General features: G+C 51.6%; 1 protein-coding gene across 1 annotated transcript in view; it reads right to left on the bottom strand.

Annotated features, from left to right (window-relative positions):
• Positions 1-20,565, bottom strand: part of ASAP3 (ArfGAP with SH3 domain, ankyrin repeat and PH domain 3) — a 46,932-nt gene that overhangs the window by 8,967 nt on the left and 17,400 nt on the right. Inside the window, 9 exon segments of the mRNA XM_082687896.1 lie at positions 659-777; positions 916-1,002; positions 1,153-1,228; positions 1,666-1,751; positions 1,957-2,068; positions 8,868-8,917; positions 10,111-10,185; positions 12,122-12,267; positions 12,359-12,431. Of these exon segments, the coding sequence (XP_082544022.1) occupies positions 659-777; positions 916-1,002; positions 1,153-1,228; positions 1,666-1,751; positions 1,957-2,068; positions 8,868-8,917; positions 10,111-10,185; positions 12,122-12,267; positions 12,359-12,431 (824 nt within the window).

Below are 20,565 nucleotides of genomic sequence, written 5' to 3' on the forward strand. Positions count from 1 at the left end.
GTGACCCTGGCCTTCTGAGAGCCACTACTCTGATAAAGGAGACACAGCTCCGGACTTTAGGGAACTCCCAGACTGAGAGGAGGATCAGGCTCTCGACCACAACAGCTGCATTACGATTAAGGATAAAGCAAGATAAATATTGAGACCCCCCCCCAAATAAATTTGGCAAACCCACGATCCAAAGCTACTTAACACTTCTTCAAGAAGTAAATATTAATTAGTATACCAAAATTATTATTCTCTGATAAAAACTGATTAGTCAGGAGAAATGGGAACATCCCATGGAGGCTTTGCATTTTACACACTGATTTTTTTTTACACCAGGGAGCAAGGCACAGTCCACACTTTCATTTCCAGGCATACTCAGTATATTACAGAGGTTCAACAGAAGAGCACGGGGATGGTCTAGGGCATAATAAGTGCTCAGTAACTGTTAGCAGCTGCTTTTATTCTTTTTCAAGTCAGGAACAACCAGTGACTTCTAGGAGAAGTTCACGTGCTTAGGATTTGGAGGATTTTGCATTGCTAGAGTGGAGGGTCCTGGAACCCGCAGAGTCTACGTAAATGATGAGATCGGCTCCCCCGGGCAGGTCCCCCTACTGTCATTTACTGGCCGTGTGGCTTTGGGCAAGTTAGTCAAGCTCTCGGGGTCACTTACCCGTCACTCTTCTTGTAGAGAAAGCCCACCTTCTCCGTCCCAAACTGCTTATTGCCTTGGTGCTGATGGATGCTGTAGCCGCCGCCACCGCCTCCCGAGTTCTTCCGGCTCAGAGTCTCCTGTTCCTCCGACATGCAAAGGAGACCTTAGGGCGTCTGGGTGGGCAGAGCCTCATTCTGCAGGGGTCCCTCTCTCCCTCCCTCCACAGCGGGCCTTGGGAGAAGGCGTACACTTGGGGATGATTCGCGGGGGCTGACCTCTCTGCTGTCAAGCTGCAGTGTCCCACGGAGGGAGTCCCGAAGCCGGATCAGCTTCTGGAGCTCCTCCTCTTGGGCTTGACGCAGCTGTGGAACAGAGGACCCCTCCGTCAGCCAGCGGACGGGTCAGGCGCACGGCCCAGACCAAGACGAGCAGGGGCCAGCTCTCCCCACCCTCAGGCTCCCCCCGGAAAGACAGGGGCTTGACCAGGTCCCCAAGGCCGAGGCCCAACTTACCGCATGTACAGAGGCTGCCAGCTTCTCGATGAAGGGGGACAGGCTCTGAGCAGCCTTCCAGCCATCTTGGAAAAAGCTAAGAGGTGTGAGGCCCAGCAAGGGATGAGAACGATGAGAAAGAGAGAAGCAGGACGTGTGGGAGAAGGTGCTCCAAGGATCGCGGGGCACCTGGGGCAGTGCTCTCTGTCCGGCGGGAGCCCGCTCTCTGGAGCCCAAGTTGTCTGGGTCTAGATCCCACTTACTAGCTGGGGGATGTTAGTAAACCTCAGGCTTAGTTTCTGAGGAGAAAATGGGTTGCTGGGGATTGAGAGGGAGCCAATGTGTAAGAGAAAGTACTTAGCGCCTGATACACGGTTTACACCCCCTTAAGGGAAGCTGTACAAAGCATCACCAACAAGGCACAGAGTTCTCGAGGGCCTGCCAGACCCTGGGGAGGGGCCTTGTTTTGTGTTGCCTGAAGGGTTAAGGGGCAAGGACCATGGTGTGGGGGCTGGGGACAAGGCAAAGACCTACTTGTGCTGGGCGTGGAAGAACTTGATGAGGCTCTGCAGGAAATCGGGCCCCTGCTTCAGCTGGCTCTCCCCGGCTCTCAGCAGATACTGGGGAAAGAGCAGGGCCAAGCACGCAGTTGTGAGCTGAAGCGGAATCTTGGGGGCCAGGGGGCTGCCGTCCCCATCCCGGGCCATCACTGAACCTTGGTGCCATCCCTCTGGGCCAGAACCTGTGACTTGGCCCCCCTGGGGGTTCAGGAGACGAAGGCAGGAAGACGTATCCACCCCGCCCTCACCCCTGCAGCATCCTTACCTCACACATGTGCAGCTGGAAGACGCGCCGCTCTCTCTGAGTGTCCTGGGCCACCTCCCCAGGTGTCCCTCCTGTCACCCGGGCCCGGTCCCTCTCCTTCTCCAGCCTGGCCCTAGGCCCCAAGGAAAGAGAAACCTGAACAACTCTCACTGGGGTCCCTTTCATGTCCCACCACCTCCCCACGCTCCTCTCTGCCACGAGCACACGAGAGCGAGGGGGCTTCCCGTGCGCCAGCCGTGTGGCAGGGTGGGTACAGCGGTGAACGAGGCAGATTTGGGAACCCACGGGCTGGTGGGGGAGAATGACGTGGATCCGATCCCAGGCATCAAGAGAGTCACAAAAAGCTAAAATGGGGATCTGACCACAGGCCGCTCAGGAAGCGCTGCTCGAGGTGAGAGCTGAGGTCTGTGGAGTTGCCAGGAGGAAGCCAGGAGCATCAGACCCTGTGATGGCTGGAGGCAGGAGGCCTCAGGACTCAGGAGTAGAGGCGGAGATGGTGGTTCCCAGTAAGGGACAGAGGGGCCAGGTCACACAGGGCCTGGTTCAGATCATGTCAGGGTTCCCAAGAGCAGTGGGAAGGAATGGAAGGTTTTTATGCAGGAAGTGATGGGCTTAGATGAGAGCCAGGTGAGGTCTGGGGTGACCAGTGTGATTTTGCTGGGAGGGGTTTAGGACCACATGGCTTAAGGGATCACCAAGCGCCTTCATGCTCTGAGCCACGGAACCTCCCAGGTAAAGCTTAGCAAACCCGTCTTTTCTTTGTGAGTGAAGACGGGGCCTCTTGGGCTTGCCGCTGAGAGCAACCTGGGCCTTGCCCCCACAGATGTCCAGGGTTGGCTGTTTTCCCTCTTCAGGGATGGGTGTATCTGTTTAAATGATTTCCTGGAAATCCCACACCCAGCAGCCCACCCACTCTCAGCCGGGGACTGTTTCCACATCTGGGGCTGGGCACCTGTCACCACAGTTCCTCTGTTAACGATACGTCTTGCTTATCAGTGGTGATTTCAAGTAGGTGCCAGCCCCAAGCAAAGATGGCTGTGGGATACATGACAAATGTCACTCCCCTCCCCCCTTTGATCTCCCCATCTGCAAAATGGGGATCCTTCTCTGTACCCAGATGAGAGAGAGGACACAGCAGACTCAGCACACAAAAGACCCTATAGCTATTATCACAGATCCCTGTAGGCCTTAGTTTTCCCATCTGTAAACTGGGGAAGCAATGGCCTAGGCGGAGTTCATTCTGGCTTTAAAGTTCCAGGCCCCACTGAGGTCAGGCCTCTGGGGTAGTGTTTATACTCCGAATCTGTCCCTGGAGACCCAGAGAGCAGCTTCTCAACCCTGGAACTACAGATACTTTGATCAGATGATTCTGATGTGGGGGGCTGTTCCGTGGATGTAGGATGCTTGGAACCTCTACCCACAAGGTTCCTGTAGCCTCTCCCAGTTTTGACAACCAGAGATATCTCCTGGGGGTGATGTGGGGGTGCAGAATCACCCCCGACTGAGAAACTACTGCTCTAGGGTACAGTTCTATAGGTTTTCTAGAAAAAATTTCTTAGGAGTGACTCTTTTACATTTCCCTAAGACTTGATGATATCCCGAGAGGGAGTCTATGACAGGCTAGTGGAGTTAGGGTGGGGATGGACCCTATGACCCGGGCCTGCTAAGGGATCATGACAGATGCTTTTTGGGGGATCTGAATGAGCAGCAGAGAGAGGCGCTGGCTAGGACAGCAGGGTTTTAGCAGTGAGCCTGGCAGCTTGCTAAGGAGGGTGGTAGAGAGGGCAGAGCTGCTGGCAGGGGCAGGGGACTCTCCCACAGACATTGCTACCACATCTTTCAATAGTAAAAAATGAAAAACAAGCTAAATGTCTATCAGGAGGAAGTAGTTAAATTACGCTATGGCCAGTTACAGGAATACTATGCAACTGTTAAAAAGGATGAGGAAGCTCTGTATGTACTAACACTGAGACATCTGCTCCAGAGTAAATGGACAAAAAGGAAGCACCATAGCACAGTGGCTAGAAATGCACAGTCTGGGTTTGAATGGCAGCTTTCTCACCTAATTTTTATAAAACTTTCTAAGCTTTATCTCCCCCATTTCAAAAAACGAGACAAATACTGTTTTGTTCTCAGATGGTATAATGCATGGTACCGTCCCTGGCCTACGGTAAGTCCTCAATAAGTAGCAGGATTATGACGATGCTAGCGATATTGATGGTTATGGTAATAACCGCTGGTGATTCCTTTATTTTTTTTAATTTTATTTATTCATTTGAGAGAGAGAGCAAACAAGCACAAGCAGGGGGAGCACCAGGGGGAGAGGGAGAAGCAGGCTCCCCACTGGGCAGGGAGCCCAACTTGGGGCTCGATCCCAGGACCCTGGGATCACGACCCAAACTGAAGGCAGACGCTCAACCAACTGAGCCGTCTGGTGATTCCTTTAGATAATGTGTGTGTGTGTGTGTGTGTTAGCACAGGGTGCTTCCTTATTTATTTATTTAATTCGGGGTGGGACTACTGGCTCTAGTGGAGATTAAAGGACAGAAGCTAGGCAGCTCAGGATGAAAACAAGCTGTAAAGTACACTGCACGGTTTTGTGAATTACCATAGCTCTGTTCCTCCGTCTCCGCTAAGGTAACCTAAGAAATTTACCCTGCCAAAGCTGACCTGGTCACCTGAGATGACCTGCCAACCTCAAACTGCCAGCTGCGGAGTGCTTTTTATTCTCTCACGCCCTGGCCAGAAGAGAATACAACTCCGATTCCCTCAATGTCCTCAACGGTTCACCAGTGGTTTCTTAACATTTCAACCGTTGGAAAACTTTTATTTCCTTCGAATGAAGTTGCTGCAAGAGAAGTAAAATGAGTAGGGAGTGAGAAGCAGGGAAATGCTAGTTCCTGAGGACACTGAGAGAAATGGAAGGGGGACTTGGGGGACAGTCTCGTATTCAGATGGGGAGTGGGGGGGGCAGCGAGGAGGACGGCGGGAGAGGAAAGGAATTAAAACGAATCAGTATCGGGTGCCTGGGTGGCTCAGTGGGTTAAGCCGCTGCCTTCGGCTCAGGTCATGATCCCAGGGTCCTGGGATCCGAGTCCCGCATCGGGCTCTCTGCTCAGCAGGGAGCCTGCTTCCTCCTCTCTTTCTCTGCCTACTTGTGATCTCTCTCTGTCAAATAAATAAATAAATCTTAAAACAAACAAACAAACAAAACGAATCAGTATCTGCCAGCCTGACCCCTTGAACAGCCTCTCCTGGGATGCCTCCTCCCCTCCACCCCCACCCAAACCAAACCACCTGTCTTTTCTGCCACCGCAGCGCTGACACCATCCCCGCGGCACCATCGCTTTGTATTTCCGTCACTTATCAACCCACCTCTCTTCTCGCTTACAAACCAGTGGGATCCACAAAGCAGGGACTGTGGTGGTGTTTTTTCCCTTACTTCTTACCTAGAAGTTGGGGGCAGTAACAGCCCCTTTCCCTGCCAAGGGGAGTCAGTCTGATGATCTAAAGAGCTTATCACAGTTCCTTGGACAGAGGGAGCTCTTAACTGAATACAGGTATCAGCTGCTATTATTATTAATTATTCTTTTTAAGCACTACTACTATGCCGGGTGCTCTGCCAGACCCTTCACGTACTAACGCGAGAACCCTGTCGGGCAGGATTCATGACCCCCTTTTACAGTTGAGGAGCCTGAGGCTGAGACGGGTCACAGATTGCTCAGCTGTTGAGTGCCAGAGCTAGGATTTGGATCCAGGTCTGTCTGACGTCAGAGCCTTGGGGACGACATTGGTAACCAACACGGTGCCTCAGATTAGCTCCATCCCTCCTGTCCTGCCTGGTCTCCCGCCCCCTACCTCCCACCCCAGCTGGTGACAGACACAGTATCTTTTTTTTCCCAAACGTATTTATTTATTTAATTTTTAAATGTTAATTCCAGCATAGTTAACATAGGTGTTATATTAGTTTCAGGTGTAGAATATAGTGATTCGACAATTCTATACATTGCTCAGTGCTTGTCACGGTATGTGATTGATTGATTTATTTGAGAGAGAGCATGCGGGGGAGGAGGCAGAGGGAGAGGGACAGAGGACCTCAAGCCAACTCCTGGCTGAGCACGGAGGCCCATGTGGGGTTCAGTCCCATGATCCTGAGATCATGACCAAGCCGAAACCAAGAGTCTGCCGCTTAACTGACTATACCCCCCCCTAGGCACCCTGTAAGTGTACTTAATCCCCAGCACCTATTTCACTGCCCGTGCCCCTCCCCCCCCACCATGGTGTCTTTTCTGACAGGTCACAGTGAAGGATCGTTTTACACAAGATGAAGCCGAGCCCTGGAGAAGGGACGTGATTGTCCCAGATCCCAGTCTGGTCGGGGTGGGGGGGATGCTAGGAGCCGAGGGTTTGGCTCCTGCCTCTTGGCCCCTTGCTGTGCTATTCTGGTCACGGTTCTGGGCTCGGAAAGATGACCACTGAGTACTTGCTGATGTGCTTCACAGCCATGTAAAGAACATTACATGTAAGTAGAAACATTAGATGTTCTACTGCATCTCCACGCCAACCCTGCCAGGTACCACCGGCCCTGTGTTTCAGATGAGGAAACGGACCTGCATGTGAAACAACGGAGAAAAACTTGGCCCCTGCTCAGGGCCTGGGATGCCTTTCTTTGCAGCTCCAGGCAGAACAGAGAACCCACCCTCCTCTGTGACCAACCAGGAAGCGACTCCTGGTGGTATCCGACAGATGCTGTTCGTGGCCTTTCCAGCTGCTGCCCAGACCAGTGTGGGAGGAAGGAGGTGGAAATGCACAGAAACGCAGGGCTCGCCAATATCTAGCCATACCTGAAGCCCTCACAGAAAGGAGTGTACACGGACACCTGTGCCGGGATGTGGAGCTCAGCCTGTATAGCGCCCATGGCAGAGGCCGGGAGGCCACAGAGCATAAGGACTCAGAGAGACCACCAGACTCAGAAGCCCTGGGGTCCAGTCTGGGCCCCGGTGATACCTCACTGGAGAATCTTCACAGAGCCCCTCTCCCCACCAACTGCAGCATCTTTTCTCGAAACAACACCTTACAGGCAAGAGCAAGATGGAAACTCTGATAAAAGCAGAACTGCCTGGAGGAGGCTGGAAGGTGGGGGTTATTCTTTCATTTGGTACACGGTGTCCTGCGAGGCTGTGGGCTTGGTTAAGGAGACTCAGTAAGATGCAGGCCATGTGACGACCCCACATCCAAGCCCAAAGACAAGACTGCCTGCGTGTGCGTGCCCATCCCTGGGCCTCTTGTGAGAGCAAATGGCCATGCCCACCACAGCTCCCGTGACCTTCGCCCCGGGGTCTACATGCACAGCTGCAGTGTAGATGGGGATACTGCTGGCACAGGCTTGTGGGGGGGGTGTCCTGGCCTTCCTTTCGCTTCAGGAGATCCCCATGGCCCTGGGGCTGGAGGAACCATAAAGCTCCAGGATCTACTTAGAATGATCCTACACAAGCAATAATTATGGGTAGGAGCCAAGATCTCATTCCAAGGATGCTTCCCCAAAGGCAGGGAAGACAAAATACATTACGAATCATGCATATGTTGGCACCCATTTAAGTGACGTCGTATAAGAATATGTAACAATGTGGAAAGATGGTCATGATGTATTTTTAAGTTAAAAAAAAGTATGACTATTATGTTCTCAGTTTTGTAAAAATATTTCTTTATGCATAGAAAAATGACCAGAGGGGCACCTGGGTGGCTCAGTGGGTTAAAGCCTCTGCCTTCAGCTCAGGTCATGATCCCAGGGTCTTGGGATTGAGCCCCACATCAGGCTCTCTGCTCTGCAGGGAGCCTGCTTCCTCCTCTCTCTCTCTCTCTCTGCCTGCCTCTCTGCCTACTTGTGATCTCTGTCAAATAAATAAATAAAATATTTTAATAAAATGATCAGAAGGCTGTTACTACTTGAGACTCGGAAATTAAGAATTTTCCTCTTGGTTTTGGTAGTTTTCTCTACCCCCATGTTTGTAAGTGACAAAATGACAGGGTCCGCTCATACTATGTATGAATATACAAAGAACAGAGAAGTAGTGTCACGTCCCCACGTTGCCCTAATCCTCTCTTAAGGATAATTAAAATGTTTTCTTCTTTTGCGTCTTCTTATTTTCTAAGTTATTCTCAATGGACACATACTGCTTTCGCAAAGTGCAAGAGAAACAAAATTTTACAAACAGCCACCAAGTGCTCTGAGGTGTGGTGAGCCTGGGCGGGCCCTGGCAGAGTCCTGCAGACAGAGGAGTCTCTCTCAGGGGGAACTGGCTCCTTCTGTCCCCATGATGGCCCCGTAGCTGGTGAGAGGTCCAGTGTCTGGTGTGGTGAACCCAAGAGGCTTGGGTATGACCACAAACTCCCTTCCCTCCTCTATGTCCACCAAAATGTTTCGAGACACCACCTAGTGTTGCAGAAAAAGGATCAAGGAACACGAATCCCAATCCTTCCTCTGCCTAGCTGTGTGGCCTTGGGCAAGTGACTTAACCCTTCTGAGCCTCCAATTCTTCCTCTGACAATCGGGACGCTAACCCCTCCTGCACAGGGCTGGGTGCTTGTGAGGATTAAGTGGCTGGTATGTCAGTGATCGCTTTTTTCCATCCCTCTGCCCACATCTGGCACCACTGAGCAGATGGGCCTCTGAGAGCAGCATCTTGAGGTCCCTTCACAATTGCCTCCCTTCGGTGGTCTCGCAGCCCAGCCCCTAGACTCCCATCAGGCCTGGGCATAAATCGTCCCCTATGAATGCCCCTAGAGAGTGAGAGGCCGTGCACTTGTGGGTGACATGTTCGGGCAGCATGGAAGTTCTCCCCAGCGTCTAGCCTCCTGCTGCAACACTGACATGATCCCCCTGGAAACCCACCCTGACTGTAGCCACTTACATTCTGGCTTCATAGTCCTTCCACGCCTTCTCCAGCTGCTTTTTGGAATCCTGTGGTTTAGAAAGAACAATGTGCCCAAAGGGGCGCTTGGAGTCGGGAATCCACAGCACACTTTGCTACCTTTAAGGCAACTTTGCGCTTTCATGCTCCCCTATGCTGCTCAGAGCCACAATCCAACTAACTCCTACCCCGGGAGCCCTTACTGTAAACCCCGCCCCCCCACACCCAAATAGACCCAACCAGCCCCGTTCCCAGGGTTGAGCCCCTTCACCCACCCAACCTCCTCCCATAGCTGCTAAGAATCAGCTGGGTTTGGTGGGCCCTGGCCTGAAGTGTGGGAAGATTTTGGGGTCTGCCCTAAGTCCTCTCCCTCAGAAGACTGAGATCACCATGAGGATGAGGATGGCAAGACGAAGGTCAGACTCATCCCCTAACTTTACCCCACTCCTTCCTCCTGCCTGGTACTAGATCATCCTCTCAACAGGAAGGGTACAGATAGAGGGACATATGCACAGAGAGGCTACGAAGCCTACTGAAGGCCACACAGCAAGCCAGTAACACCTGGCTGATCCCTGGCCTAGTTTGCCTGGGACAGCTCACACCCTTCAGAATTGCCCCATTCAGCCCGGGAGGGGGTAGGCAGGAAGCTGCCTGGCTGGTTTGGGTGGTTCCCAGGTTGGTGACTGGCCTTAGGCAAGAGGGAAGCCTCTGGGGGGAGGACAGCGTCTCCCCTGAGCTCTGGGACAGATTTCTCATGCAGATTATTCTGTCACTTTCTTTGAGTTCTGCTCTGCCTGGAGCGGGGAGCTGCCAGGGCAGGGACTAGCCAAGCATGAGAGTCAAGAGCCCCAGAGCCCACCCTGGCTCTTCCGCCAGCCAGCTGTATGAACTGTAAGCAGGTTACCAAACTCCCTGAGCCTCAGGTTTTCTCACCTGCAGAGCGGGGACGACAGTGCCTACAGAACCTACCTTGTGGGGCTGCTGTAAGAGTAGCCCGAGCTATCTCACATCAGGGCCCAGACACACCGTAGGTCAGCCATCCTCGGCTGACCCCAGAGCCACGTCTTCCTGTCCTTCCAAGAGTCCCTAATATGGGGTCAGCACTCCAACAGTGACAGCCTCATTTGACCTGCGGCTTCAGCCCAGCCCCTGCCTCCCCTCTGGTCTCCTGCCCACCGCTTTCTCGCTCCATCCCACCACCGTTGGGCACCCCCCCCCCCCCGCTCCCCAAATGGGAACTCACCTGTCGCCCGTCCCTCAGTTGCCCCTTCAATAGACTGTCCAGGGGGAAGGAGACGATGTTGTTCAGGTTTTGAACCTAGAAAGAGCAGAGACCCCTCAGACCGCACCCTGGGTGACCATCTTTCCAGCCCCAAAGAGGCTAGGGCACAGCACTGGGAGGCGAAGAGGGCACTGGGGGCAGAGGAGGTTGGGGAGAGAGAGGCGAGGGAGGAGGGGAGCGGAGTGGCAGAGGGGGTCTCCCATAAGAGCTGTTACCACCATCCCTGACTAACCGGCCTCATCACCTCCCAGCTCTAGGAACATCCACGGTCAGTCCCATCTCCGGCCCTTTGCCTCCAGCATCCTCACCTGACCCCTCAGACCCTGACTCTGAAGTGCCCATCTGTCATTTGTATGTGGTTAGCTCCTCGTCTCCCCCATCATGTGGGGAACCCTTCCCCTGTGGTCACATGGGGTAAACACAGGAGCAGAGCTCATCAGGGTACCCCATCCCTGGGCCGTAGTGACTGTATCAGGAACATGACTCAAGCCAGCCAATCAGGGTCCTTCCTGCAACTTTCTGCCAAAGTCATGGGAGAGAGACTGTCTTTCTTCTGACAGTATTGTCAGTCTGGGTCTGCTGGGCCACCTTGCCCACTGAGCAGACACAGAAACTATCTAAGAGAAAGAGAAGAGGCCTAAAGTCAGTTGCATACCTGGATTTCCCATTACAAGGGCCAATGAACTTCCGGTTTAAAAAATCCTAGTTTGGGGGCGCCTGGGTGGCTCAGTGGGTTAAAGCCTCTGCCTTCGGCTCAGGTCATGATCCCAGGGTCCAGGGATCGAGCCCGGTATCGGGGTCTCTGCTCAGTGGGGAGTCTGCTTCCCTTCTCTCTCTGCCTGCCTCTCTGCCTACTAGTGATCTCTGTCAAATAAATAAATAAAATCTTAAAAAAAAAATAAAACATTCTAATTTGAAAAAAAAAACTAAACCTATTTTGAATAGAATCGCTATCATCTGGCAGCCCCAACTGCCTGTCTGCTATTTCAGCTTACCTTTTAAGGTACAGCTTAGGTCTCCCCTACTCCAGGAAGCCTTCCTGACTGCCTCCACTCATGGCCTATGCTGACCTTCCCTTTTCAATTTTTTTTTAAAGATTTTACTTACTTTTTTAAGAGAGAGAGAGAGAGAGTGCACGTGCACACAAGTGGGGGGAGAGGCAGAGGGAGAAGCAGACTCCCCCCTGAGCGTGAAGCCCGACTCGAAGCTCCATCCCAGGACCCTGAGATCACGACCTGAGCCGAAGTCAGATGCTCAATGGACTGAACCACCCAGGCGCCCTGTGACCTTCCTTTTTCCAAACCCTGGCAGCCCTGGGCCTCTGACCCAACTTGCTGGGTTCTTGAGTTTGTGCCGCACAGCTAGTCATGCTTGGTGTCGTCCCACATCTCAGTTCCTGCCTCCCCCAGTAGACTGTGGCTCTCTCAGGCACAGCCCGACTCTTTCCTGTGTCAACAGCTCCCAGTACAATGCCCAGAACAGACGGAGGAGACCCTCAGCAAACCTTAGTTTGACCAAAGCAGGGGGAGGAGAGATAAAGACAAAAGCAATCTTTAACTCGGTTGAACTCAAACACCAAAGACCTACATAGACTACAGAAGACAGTGCGAGAAGACAGTGCGAGAGGCAGTGCTACGCAAAGAGATATAATAATCACAGACGCAAAAGTAACAAACCCTTACTGAGCGCTTCCTCGGGGCTGGGCACTTAGCTAGCATGAGCCTCATCACAGCTCTGCAAGGTGGGTACACGACAGACATGGAGGAAGAGAGGGAGAGAGAACACATGGGGGGAAAGTCAGACAAGAAGAAGAATGCAAATGGGAGGTCAGAACTGGAAAGGGAATTGGGTCATTGGTCAAGGTCAAGGGAGACTAGAGGTCCAGGGCAACCCTGGACAGAGAGGTTCATTAGCTCACTTGATTTGTCCCAAGCTTAGGCTAAGGGTGGCTGAGAAAGGAACAGGTCCTCACCAGGTTCTTGAAAAGTGCAGCCACCTCACGGGTGAAGACGGCCAAGTTCAAGAAGCCAGTGGACAGCTCGTGACTGTTTTGGGACAAGTGGCTGTTGCCTAAGGACTCTACGGCCTCTCGGTACTGCTCTTCATTCTCCACATGGCCTGTGGAGGTAGGGAAAGGCAGAGTCAGTTCCATGCTGGGGCTGGGGAAGGGGCTGCTTGGCCAGCCTGGGCATCAGGCAGGCTCACTCACCAAGGCCGGAGCTGTGGATCGCCCGCACAGCCTTCTTTATTCTCTGCAAGATGGCCTGGTCTCCTTCCAGCATCTGGAAGCAAATGCAGACAGAGTTCAGGGATGCTCAGCTGGGAGGGGTGCCTGACTCCAGGACCCCACCCTCCAAACACACATATAAAGTTTCTTCCCTCGGGCCTCCCAGCCCCCCTCCAAACAGGGACAGACCACCACCTTCCATCCAGACCACACAGGACACCAGAGATCCATCACAGCACTCCAGGAAGACCTACAGACTTTATCTCCCCAACTCCAACGCAGGCCAAGTAAATGGAGCGATTCCAAGGCACGTGGCGTAGTCGGGGGAACGCCAGTCCCGGGTTTGAATCCTGACCCTGGCACTACCTAGAGTATCGATCGAGACAGAACTGCTAACTTCTCTGAGCCTTGGGGGCTTTGTCTGCAAAAGGAGACGATACTACAGGCTCCCGGAGGTGCTGATAGAATTAATGATTTGACAGATGTATCCAAAAATGCTTAGCAAAAGACCAGAGGAGAGAATGCAGACACATCTCTGTATTCTCGAAGGCAGAGACAGAAGAATGCTTGTTCCTCGAATCCCAGGTTCGGTAAGCAGAAGGGGCCACAGTATACCCCGACTGGAAAGAACTGGTGGGACAGCACCAGGCAACCTCTGTGGGTTGCAGCAGATGGGGAAGGCCAGGAGATGTGACGGGGAGAAGCAGGTCTCACAGGCGCTAGGGGGGCAGGCTCAGCCAGAGATCCAAACCTCCTCCTTCAGTGGGGTGCAGATGCTCCAACCTCACGGACCCCTGATGAAATGTTGGTGAAGCTGGAAATTATAGAACATCAGGGCTGAGAAAGGCTGACAGAACCACTTCAGAGGAGACTGAGGCCTGGAGAGGGCAGGGCCTGGCCCAGAGCCAAAGAGTGGGGCAGCCCCGGAGCTGGGCTTCTGTGTCCCTGCTCTAGCTCGGTGCTCCACCACACACCCTTCCCCCGACCCCCGCCACAGCCCCGCCTATTTTGTCCACTGACTGAAAAAGGGATCAGAGTTTATCTCCAAAGAGTTACCTTCAAAGTGACAAGAGTTAGCAAACACGTTCGGAATGGTTTCTCCAAAGATTGCGCACAGGAGGGCACGCACCCAGCAGAGCTCGGGGGCAATGTGGAATGTTCTCCGAGGCCTTGGGCATGGGGGAAGCCTCGGGAGGGAGAGGGGTCTGGTTCCGAAGCTCTGCTCTAGTGCCCAGATGCTGTGTGACCTCCAGCAAGTTGCTTCCTGATTAACTATCTTTACAATGGGGAGAAATCATGCCTCCCTCTCAGGGTTATGAGATTGTATGTATGAGATGATGCACAGAGAGGGCCTAGCTTGGTGCTGAGTGTGGCCTCAAAGAACAGCACCTGTGGTCATTATCAGTACCTGTGGCTAGAAGGGTCCGCCGAACTCTGAGTACGTTTCCTACAGGGACTAGAAAGCTAACATTCTCTTCCCTGAGTATAGATTTCATGTTTGGGACATGTGACTTTGGGACAGTGGACGCCCATCCCAGGGCTGAAGGAAAAAAAGTCAAGGAATTAGGGAGATGGGGGAACAGGAGGCCGTATCTGAACCGGCTAACAAACTCAGACACTACCAGAGAAACAAAGACATGAGGAGAGAACTAGGACATCACGATAGTTCCCAAAGATCCAGCGGGGGACACACGCATTCCCCGAAGCCCTTGATCCCCACCTTGAGACTTGACAGGGAAAGCGAAGACATGATTAACTTAAGGAGCTCTGACCTTCTCCAACAGTGCAGACCACAGATACAAATGAATTCCAAAGAGACTTAAAAACTCCTGCAAAGGGGGCGCCTGCGTGGCTGGGTCGGTGAAGCCTCTGACTCTTGATTTCGGCTCAGGTTATGCATGATCTCAGGGTCCTGGGATCGAGCCCTGCGTTGGGCTCCACATTCAGCAAGGAGTCTGCTTCTCTTTCTCCCTCTGTCACTCCCCCGCCCTCATGAACGCTCTCTCTCAAATAAATACATAAAAATAAAATCTTTTAAAAAGGAGAAAGCTCCCTAAAAGGCAGATCCATGTGCCGAGCACACAGAAAATACCCACTAGTTGTTTACCTAAAGGAACATTTTGCAAAGTCCCGGGACATGGATCTGCCGAGTCTGTGTCCCTGCTGTAGATACTTTTGGGGGAGCCTCCCCACCTCACGATACCTGTTCTCGGAAAACTGCCCTCCTCCCCTCTCGAAGGGGGTCCTTTATTACCTTGTTTGTCTGTTCTAGCCAGAGTAAACGGGACCAGGGTGATACCTGATCCAGGCCGGCCCAAACAGCTTCTCTCTCCAAGGAACTTGGAATCGGGCTCTGGGAAGTTGGCTAATTGATCTGAAATACTCAAGCTGGGACATCTTTCCCACCATGCGCAAAGACAAAAGAACAAAGCAGATGTATTCTGCCCCCAGAAAACCAGAGAAGGCTGCTCTGGTTTCTGGCAAATCTCCAGATCCTGCACCCCGAGAGGCTTCTCCACACTTCCTGTCCTTGGGTCTTCATGAAATATCCTTGAATGCACCCAACAAATTCCCCTTCATGCTTAAGCTGCTCTGAGAGCATCTCTTTTCCCTGCAGCACGGCACAATCTGCTGGTTGGCTCTCGGTGTCCATTCTTTCTTCTTCCTTAGCAGTTAAGAATGCTGACTTTTGGGGCACCAGGGTGGCTCAGTGGGTTAAGCTTCTGTCTTCGGCTCAGGTCATGATCTCAGGGTCCTGGGATCGAGCCCCTGGGATGCTCAGTGGGGAGCCTGCTTCCCCCTCTCTCTCTGCCTGCCTCTGCCTACTTGTGATCTCTCTGTCAAATAAATAAAATCTTAAAAAAAAAAAAAAAAGAAGAATGCTGACTTTTCAGATGGCAACTCGGTCACCCCAATACAGGCTACACTTCCCAGCTTACCTTGCAGCGGAATGTAGTCTAGGACTACGTGCTGACCTATGTCATATAATGGATATTTTACTTGTTAGCTTCCAGAAGTATTCTTAAAAGGAAGGGACTACCCACCTCTTAAAATGGCCAAAATCCAAAACACTGACAACACCAAATGCTGATGAGGCTGTGGAGTAACCAGCACTCTCAGACACTGCTAGTGGGAAAGGAAAACGGTACGGGTGCTTCGCTAGAAAGCTTGGCAGCTTGTTACAAAACTACACATACTCTTACCATCTGATCCAGCAACTGCACTCCTCGGTATTTACCCAAGTGAACTGACAACGTGTTCCCACGTAAAAACACGTCCATGGATGTTTATAGCAGCTTTATTCCTAACTGCTAAAACTTGGAAGACAAGGGAATATTACTAAGCACTAAAAATAAGTGAGCTATCAAGTCACAAAATACGTGAAGGAAACTTAAGTGTGTATTTTGAGGAGGGAGGGCACCGGGCTGGCTCAGTCAGTAGAGCATGTGACTCCCGATCTTGGGGTTGTGGGTCTGAGCCCCACTTTGGGTGCAGAGGTTACTTAAAAATAAAATCTTTCACAAAATGTGGATATTACTGTGTGAAAGAAACCCAGCTGAAAAGGCAGCATAGTGTCTGATTCCAATTATGTGACATTCTGGAAGAGGCTAAAGAATGGACACGATGAAAAGATCAGGGGTCACCAGCAGAGGGCGGGATAAACAGGTGGCGCACGAACGGTTTATAGAGCCATCATACTATCCTGCCCGATGTTGAGAGTGGACACTAGGCACTGGTCAAAACTCAAAGAACATATACCACCAAGAGTGAACCTAACTTAACTACGGATCTAGGGTGACAATGATGTGTCTGTGTCGGTTCATGGATTCTAACAAAGGTACCACTCTGGTGTGGGCCAGTAACAGGAGGGGAGGTTGTCTGTGGAGTAGGAGATATATGAGAACTCTGTACTTCCTTTCCTTTTTTTTTTTTTTAAGATTTTATTTATTTATTTGTCAGAGAGAGAGCACAAGCAGAGGAAGAAGCAGGCAGAGGGAGAAGCAGGATTCCTGCTGAGCAGGGAGCCTGAGTGGGACTCGAACCCAGGACCCCACGATCGTGACCTGAGCTGAAGGCAGACACTCAACCAACTGAGCCACAGAGGTGTCCCTAAAAGTGTTCTAAAAAATAAAGTTTGTTTTTTTTTGGTTTTGTTTTGTTTTGTTTCCTGAAAAAAGGGGAGGAGTGTCTGGGTGGCTTAGTCTTTTAAGTATCCAACTCTTGATTTCTGCTCAGGTCGTGATCTCAGGGTCTTGAGAACAAGTCCCATGTCAGGTTTAATGCTGACCATGGAGCCTGCTTGAGATTCTCTCTCTCCCTCTCCCTTTGTCCCTCCATTCCACCAGAACTCTCTCTCTTTAAAAAAAAATAAAAAAAGAAAGAAAGGAAGGAAGAAAGAAAAGGAAGAAAGGGAGGGGTAACCCTCTGTCATACCGTTCTGGTGAGAATGCATGTGTGATGGCTAGAGCTCGGGCAGCCATCTTGAACCGTAAGGCAGAAGTCATGTGCTACAGATGGTGGAAGACAAAGTAGTGGCCTTGTCCCCAGTAACTAGGGAGCCACCCCGTCAGCCCTGGACCACTCACCTGCAGACTTCTTTCATACGGAAGAGAAATACATGTCTGTCTTCTATGAGCCACGTTATGCTAGGCATACTCTTGGGACTGAAGCTAGGAGCTCTAGCTGGTCCAGGCAGGCAAGTCACCTAAAGACCAACAAACTGGGGCACCTGGGTGGCTCAAGCCATTAGGCGTCTGTCTTCAGCTCGGGTCATGATCTCAGGGTCCTGGGATCGAGCCCCACATCCAGGGAGCCTGCTTCTCCCTCTCCCACTCCCTCTGCTGTGTTGCCTCTCTCACTGTATCTCTCGCTGTCAAATAGATAAATAAACAAAATCTTTGAGGAAAAATAAAAGACCAACAAACTATCACTCGATGCCCTTGTCAGACATACATCAGGAAATGGCTTCCTGGTAAGATACTATTCGTGCTCGTACCAAAGTTCACACAGTCATTCATTCATTCATTCATTCATTCATCTTAGTTACCCAGTGCCTGCTCTGCATTTGCACCCTGTGTAAAAGCCACAGTCTCATCTCTCCAGGGAAATCAGTATCTAAGGGGAGAAAGAGCCGAGCAAATAGATCCCTTCAATGTGATCAGAGCTAGTAATGGAAGGTGGACAAGACACCCGGGAGCCCAGGGGAAGCAGAATCGCATCTGCTTAAAAGGAACAGGGAAAGCTGTAAGCTGTGATGCTTGACTATGGGGACGGGACAGGCAGGAAAGGGACTAAGAATGCACTGTGAGGTGGTGTGGGGAGCGCTCCGTATAATGGTAGGATCGCTAGAGGAGGGAGGGCTCGGGGAAGAAGGGGAAAGGAGAGGAACATGGTCCATATGTTCATTCATGCATTCATTCATTCATTCATTCATTCCAGCAAGGATCTGCTGGTGCCCTGTTTTAGCCATGCATGGCCCCTTCCTTCAAGAGGCTCCCAGACATACAAACATGGAAGTGCTCAACGTGGGCACAAAAGGGGAGAATTCTAATCACCCTCATCTCCTTTTTTTTTTTTTTAAAGATTTTATTTATTTATTTGACAGAGGCACAGCGAGAGAGGGGGAGTGGGAGTGGGAGAGGGGAAGCAGGCTCCCAATGCGGGGCTTGATCCCAGGACCCTGGGATTATGATCCAAACCAAAGGCAGATGCTTAATGACTGAGCCACCAAGGTACCCCCCTCTCTCATCACCCTTTTCTCAAGAAAAAAAATCTGAACACCGTTTATACTGGGGTATAAATGACTGATAACATCTATCCACACCCTATGATACAACGCAGCAAAGACTTAAGCTAAAGAAATATAGTTTTAAGGAGAAAATCCTGGTCATAGTGTGGGGATGGAAAGGTATCTGGGGAAAGGCCCCACAGTTTCCAGAACTCCTGTGATGGACTGTAGGACGAGAGAGGAGTCACAAGCTGAGATTCTAGCCCTAGTCTACTCGAAACGACCTCCCTGGGGAACACTGACACAGCAGTTTTCCAAATCTCCTCTTGCTTAAAACAGGAGAAAAACACTACAATGCAGGGGGAAAATCCATTCTTCACTTAACCTACAGAGTTCCTGGTGAAGCTTACGAGAGATCGCAGACCTGGCAGCACCTGCCAAGGCTTGGGGCATCTGGAAAACATGAGTATGAATCTGACTGTGGTTTGCTTCCTGCCTCTGCAGGAGATCAGTCCTCATTCCCCAGGTCTGAGGCTGGACAGGTTAGAAAAAAAAAAAAAAAAAAAAACAAATCAATCTCTGGATGCAGGTGGGTCTACCTAATCCTCCAAGTGGGGTCTCTGAACCAGCAGCGACAGCGTCACCTGGGACCTTGTCAGAAATGCAGGGCTTCAGCTGAATCAGGAAATCCAGGGGCGGGGCCCAGCAATTTGGTCTACAAGTCCTCCAGGTGACTCTGACGCATGCTAAAGTTTGGAAATCGCTCCCTAATTCTACCCTTGAGACGCAATAAATCATCACAGCCGAACGTATGGGACTGGCCCCAAACTACCTGGTTTCGAATTCAGCTCCATTTAGGCACTCGCTGTGTGACTTCTCTGTGCCTCAAGGTTCCCATTCCTGAAATGAGGATGACAAGAGTTTCCACTACAAACGGTTGTTGGGGAGACGGAATGACTTCACCCAGGTAAAGTGCTTAGTGCTTAAAGCGCTTATTATTTGAGAGCTGGTGATGTTACCTATTCCAAAATTAAGCTGAATTGGGTTAGGAATTTCTCAACCTTCCTGGAGCTGATTAAAGATCCTCTCCCCACCCTGCAATGATCCAGCTCAGCACGACCCGTGAATGGCAGGTCCCCGAGGGGCCACTGGGCAGTCACACAGAAACTCCGCCACAGGGCAGACAAGATGGTACATGAGAATGCCTGGGCTGTGCCAGGCACGTTTCTTGTCACCCTTCCAACATCACCACTGGCATTTTATAGATGAAGCTGCTGGGGGAAGGAGCGTGTCCAGGGACGGTCAGGTCACAGAAATGCCAAAGAGTGGCAGAGCTGTCCTTGAAACCCAGGTCTGGCCACATCCAGGGCTGATGGTCTGTCCCTCCCACCAAGCTGCCCCCCAGACATTCAGGGACATGGCTTCTTTGATCTGGGGACTGGCTCTGCCTCTGAATCTGAACCCCAACTCAAACGCCTCTACCATCCCCTCCCCATCCTTCAAACAGGGACAGGGCAGGTAGAGACCTGTGCCAGAACAACAGGGTTGACCGCGGTGCCCAACGACAAATACTCCACAGGCTAGCCTACTGAAGAGAACGTAGAGTGTACAAATTGGACCAGAGGAGGATTTCCAGGCCTGAGAGGTAGAATTTAAGGAGACAGAAACAAATTTCAGCTCAGAAGACGTTCCTAAGGAAGAGTAAGCGACCCTTCGAGAGAGTGAGCTCCCCAGCACTTGGAAGTATTCAAGGACTTCAGGTAGTAGATTCAAACTGGAATTGGATTTAGTAGTGATGGCCATTCAGAGTTCTCTCAAAGCTTAGAGTCAATGGCTCCACACGAGAGCCTGGGCAGGCATCGGGCAGAGGCGGGGGAGACGTGCCTAAACTTGGAAAACTAGCTGGAGACCTTTGGGCAGCCTTGCCTGTCTGGCCCTAGACAAAGCCTGAATTCCCGCTGGTGGCACTGCCCTTTATGCCCCTCCCTCCCCCGGCGTGCTCCCCCTTCAGACCTCCCCCCACACACATACACTGTGCTCTGGCTCTGATTTGTGTTCTCTGCAGGCAAAGGCTATATAGATGGCAGCACTAGGGCCATGCCTAGCTGGCCGGCTTGGAAGGGGCTTTTGCATGCCCCCCTCTTGGGTTAAGATTCATCAATAGGACCCATTCTTCATTCCTGTGATTTCCCAGTGCCAGCTGTGGTAACCATGGCGACTCAGCGGAGGGAGCAGAGCAGCAAAAGCTAAGGCCTTGGGAGCTGCTCATTAAATTTCACCATTAGACATTCACTCCTTGGGACTACCAAATACGGCACAGAGGCATCACTTTTGTGGCCTCCTTAATCCATCTCAGGATTTTTCCCACTGACCCTGGATTTGGTTCATTCTGCTAGGACTACTCTTCAGGTAGCTTCTAACCAATTAAATCAGAGTTGGCACAGGAGATGAAAACCATTTT

The sequence above is a fragment of the Mustela nivalis genome, assembly GCF_964662115.1.
Source record: "Mustela nivalis genome assembly, chromosome: 10".
Classification (NCBI taxonomy): Eukaryota; Metazoa; Chordata; class Mammalia; order Carnivora; family Mustelidae; genus Mustela; species Mustela nivalis.